Here is a 3895-nt window from a genome sequence, read left to right as displayed (position 1 = left end):
TTCTCTTGATATCTCCCTCCTCTATTTGTGGTTGAATTTAATTCTAGAGAGATTATAGATTGATTAACTCTACTTTAGACTTCATTAAGGTATGAAATGCAGTTGATGAGATTGGTGCTTCAGCAAGACGTTTAGGAAATGTCTTTTTTTATCTTTTTATCGAATTGAGTTCGTTCGTGATTTTTAATGACAATATAAAAAAAATGCAAGGTGTAGGGGTGCTTTTGGAAGATTGTAAAAACAGAAGGGTACTATCGTAAATTTATCCTCTCTCCAAAATGGGCCGCAAGAAAGTTTGTGGGCTTTATTTAGTCTCTCGTAACGGCCCCACCAGCCGATCTCTCTGAAACTCATCCCTAACCTCCGAATCCCAATTTTCTCTCCGTGGAACAAATTTTGGATGCTTGCTTCCATGGCGTTAGCGCCAAGCTTGAATCACAGCCTTAGATTTCCATCATCCAGCGGATCAAAAATCATGGCCTGCTCAAACTCAATCAACCCTCCGAAAAATTCTTTCAGTTTCCGATCCGCCGCCGCGAAACGCTGCTTACGGTGCCGCACCGTTTACTCGGATCTCGATAATTCTCCTTCCGCTTGCGCCTTCCATGGCCACATCACGGGTTCGTATCCTACCCTTACGTTTTCTCTTCCGTTCGTTTAATTCTGATTTCTTCATTCTTTGGGCTTGGCCAATTAGCTGGTTAAATGCCATTTTAAAGTACCATTTTAGTCAATAAATGTTACAATATTTTACTTTAAAATTTGAACAAGTGTGATATTTAGTTGGTACATGTTTTTTAAAATGTCATTAATTTTATTGAAAATACATCAATTAAATTTAAAAATTATCGAAAGTATGTAAATTAAAATTGAACTATTTAACTATATTGACTAAAATGAAATGAAATTGAATAACCGTAATTATATTTTACCATCATTTTTACTTCTTGCTGGATTTTAATAAAAATCAGTGCATGTATATTTCTTTAATACAAATGATAATATATTCGAAAATTGAACTTTAGTTCTTTGATGCTAAATTTGTATTTTTGTGTGTAACATATTTTTTACTCATTGGATATTTGTTAAATTTACGTCCCTACACATTTCGTGTCTAATAAAATTTTATAAATTCAATTTTAGTTGCAAAACTCGAAATTCTAAAATTGTCTTAATTATTTTCTAAAAATGGGGAATTCAACTTCCTAATTTTCTCTTCTTTTGAAATCGTGGTGCATATGTAAAAAGTTTGTATTGAATCATTATTTGAGATTGAGATAGTATGCGAATTTGATTTTATTAATAGGGGAGAAAGGATTATTTTCGTTGTCACCACCGCACCAAGGGATTGATGGTGAGTGGAGCGAAGACTCCGGAGTGATCGTTTACAAGTGGAATGATAAGTCTAATCGTCCTAACACCGGAACTGACAACTGGAAAAGACGGTGGAGTTGTTGCTCTGAGTACAACGAACATGCCCCTCCTTGTCGTCGGGGATGGCACGTCTCTTACGATGATGGTTTCACTTTGTATTAACTAGACTAGAGTGTGGTCTCCGCCAATCATAGCATTTGTAAAAATTGTGATAATTTTGTAACATTAATGGATGTACTAAGTTGATTTATTTAAGTCATTGTATAACTTCCTCTTTTTGGGTGTGCACCGGTCAAACACAAGGTCATTTTTTCGTAGTTCAATATGGATTGAAGAATTCGAATCTCAAACCTGGAAATTAGTAGTATATAATTTATATATATTATGTTGGTTTAATTGGTCAAGTAACACATGCTTTATGTTTGATTTTGTTTTATTGTAATGTAATTGACCATGGTTGATTTGGTTCGTTCTATTTTTTTCAACTAATTATGAGGTTTAATAATCCTTAATTGAATAGAGTTTTGATTTTTTATTTGACATACTTTCCAATGGTTGCCAATCCAACATAAAAAATTAATGATTCATTTTTTACTCTGAACTTTTTGGTATTTACTATATTAGTACTTATCAATATGACTCTTGAAATAAAATAAATATTAATACTTATTAATATAACTCTTGAAATAAAACAATGCATGAATTAAGTTATTAAATAGCTAATCTATATGGTTGGTAACTCGATCAACTAAATAGGAAGTAAAGATTTGAACATCTAATGTTATAAAGTTTGAACCAATTTGAGTCAAATTTAAATTCCTAACTAACATATTTAACATTATCACATACTATGTGTGGGAAAAAAAATTGATGTATTCGACAGCACTCACAAAATAGTTTTTAAAACACATTTTAGTCCTCTTTTATAAAATATATATATAAAAAAAAAAAAAAATTATTTTCTCTTTAAAACACTTCTTCTCGTCAATCCAAACCCCCATGCTAAATGTCAATATACATAGTTCAGTCTGGATCAATTTATACATACAAATTATCCTCCGAAAACTTTTGGTTTGTATGAACAAAATTCTTGATGAAATTCAGAAAAACAGAGACGGGAGAGATGAGTGTGAATGGTGAAAATAAGCATCAGATTTCCATCATTCAAGAATAAGCATATAACAACAAATTCATACACTCTCCGAGGACGCCACAAAAGCTAGCTAATACGATCCGATCGTCTTGAATGACTCATGAACATGCCGAAGCATATCCTGGTCTCGATTCCACTCCGGCGTCGGTGCATTCACAAAATGCGCATACAGCTTGTTCTTCGCACAAGTCACCGATATCAAACTGTGAGTTCCGGCGCCGTCGATCTCATACACATAATAAATCTGTCCATTCTCATCCTTCTTCTCCTCCGCCAAGAAGCTCTCCGCGCTCGCGATCTGATCCTGCAAATTCACGTCAGATAACGCTAAGTTATTCAGAATCACATCCTTCGGCCCCAATTGCCGGATTCCAGCCAGGAAAGTTAGGTATTCTTTCTCTGTTCGTTTCTTCGGATTGTAAAATTCGCTGTCGGTTCCGTTCGTGCCTGCAGAATCAAGAAGGTAAAATTGATTTTCTGAACGTATTGAACTAATAAAGCGTTTTGATTTAAGGATTTTGGAGTACCTTTTTCGACCTTGGATACTAATCGCTCTTTCCAGCCTTCCGGCACGTCGTAGATGTATTCCGCTGTGTCTTTCTTGCTGGCGTTCCCGCCAAGGCCGCCGTAGTTGGCGGCGCTGGCGGCAGTGCCGTAATAGACGTTAAAAGCGGCGCCGGTGTCTGCAAGGGACGGCGGAGTGGTGCTCAGGATCGCGGCTACGGCGATGGTGGTGGCTGCGATGGAGATTGGGGCAGTTGATGTTGAAAGTGGAGGTTTAGATTGGAGGATGGGAATTTGGGGCTTTGGTAGCGGCGGAGTTTGCGGAGGTTTTGGGGCGGTTGTCCCGGTGGATGCGGCGGCGGCGGAGAAGAACGCCAATGGTGTGATTGCTGTGGCCATAGTGGTTGATTCTCGTGGATTTGGGTTTCTGGTTTATCTTGTCGAAGGAGATTTTCTCCTTATCCATTATTTTTCCTTTTTATTTCTAAATTGTTTTTTAATTTGAGGAATTTATACATTTTGTTGAGTATAATAATTCACATCTAATTATCTTTGAGTCCGTTGGATGGATGACCAAAAAATTAGGCGAAAAATGTGAAATGACTCAGTTTTTGAAAAAAAAAAATGCCGAATGACCCTTTGCTGATGTGAAATTCGAGTGAAATTACCAAAATATACTCGCGCGTCTCGCTTTCGCTCGTGTCGCCTTCTTTCCTTTTTCGTTCACAAATCACTATATCTCTCGCTCTAACTTGTCTCACTTTTTCTTCTTTTTTCACTCACAAATAACTACGTCGCTCGCTTTAGCTCGTCTCGCTCTCTCTTTGTTTCATTACTCACAAAATCACTCATCTCTCTCGTCTC

General features: G+C 36.6%; 1 protein-coding gene and 1 long non-coding RNA gene across 2 annotated transcripts; one reads left to right on the top strand and one right to left on the bottom strand.

Annotated features, from left to right (window-relative positions):
* Positions 1-322: 322 nt before the first annotated feature.
* On the top strand, positions 323-1724 carry LOC120086547. The gene is made up of 2 exons (XR_005484246.1): positions 323-620; positions 1307-1724. It is a non-coding gene; the product is annotated as an uncharacterized LOC120086547 (long non-coding RNA).
* Positions 1725-2389: 665 nt separating this feature from the next.
* On the bottom strand, positions 2390-3500 carry LOC120085081 (thylakoid lumenal 19 kDa protein, chloroplastic). Its single transcript, XM_039040931.1, has 2 exons — positions 3055-3500; positions 2390-2974 (listed from the first exon to the last, which is right to left on the bottom strand). Exons 1-2 carry the CDS (start codon positions 3428-3430, stop codon positions 2598-2600), a joined length of 753 nt encoding a protein of 250 aa, XP_038896859.1. The 5' UTR covers positions 3431-3500; the 3' UTR covers positions 2390-2597.
* Between the last annotated feature and the right edge of the window lie 395 nt (positions 3501-3895).

This window comes from Benincasa hispida, chromosome 9, assembly GCF_009727055.1.
Source record: "Benincasa hispida cultivar B227 chromosome 9, ASM972705v1, whole genome shotgun sequence".
Lineage (NCBI taxonomy): Eukaryota > Viridiplantae > Streptophyta > Magnoliopsida > Cucurbitales > Cucurbitaceae > Benincasa > Benincasa hispida.
The sequence above is the reverse complement of the archived record's forward strand: the minus strand, read 5'-3'. Positions and strand labels throughout refer to the sequence as shown.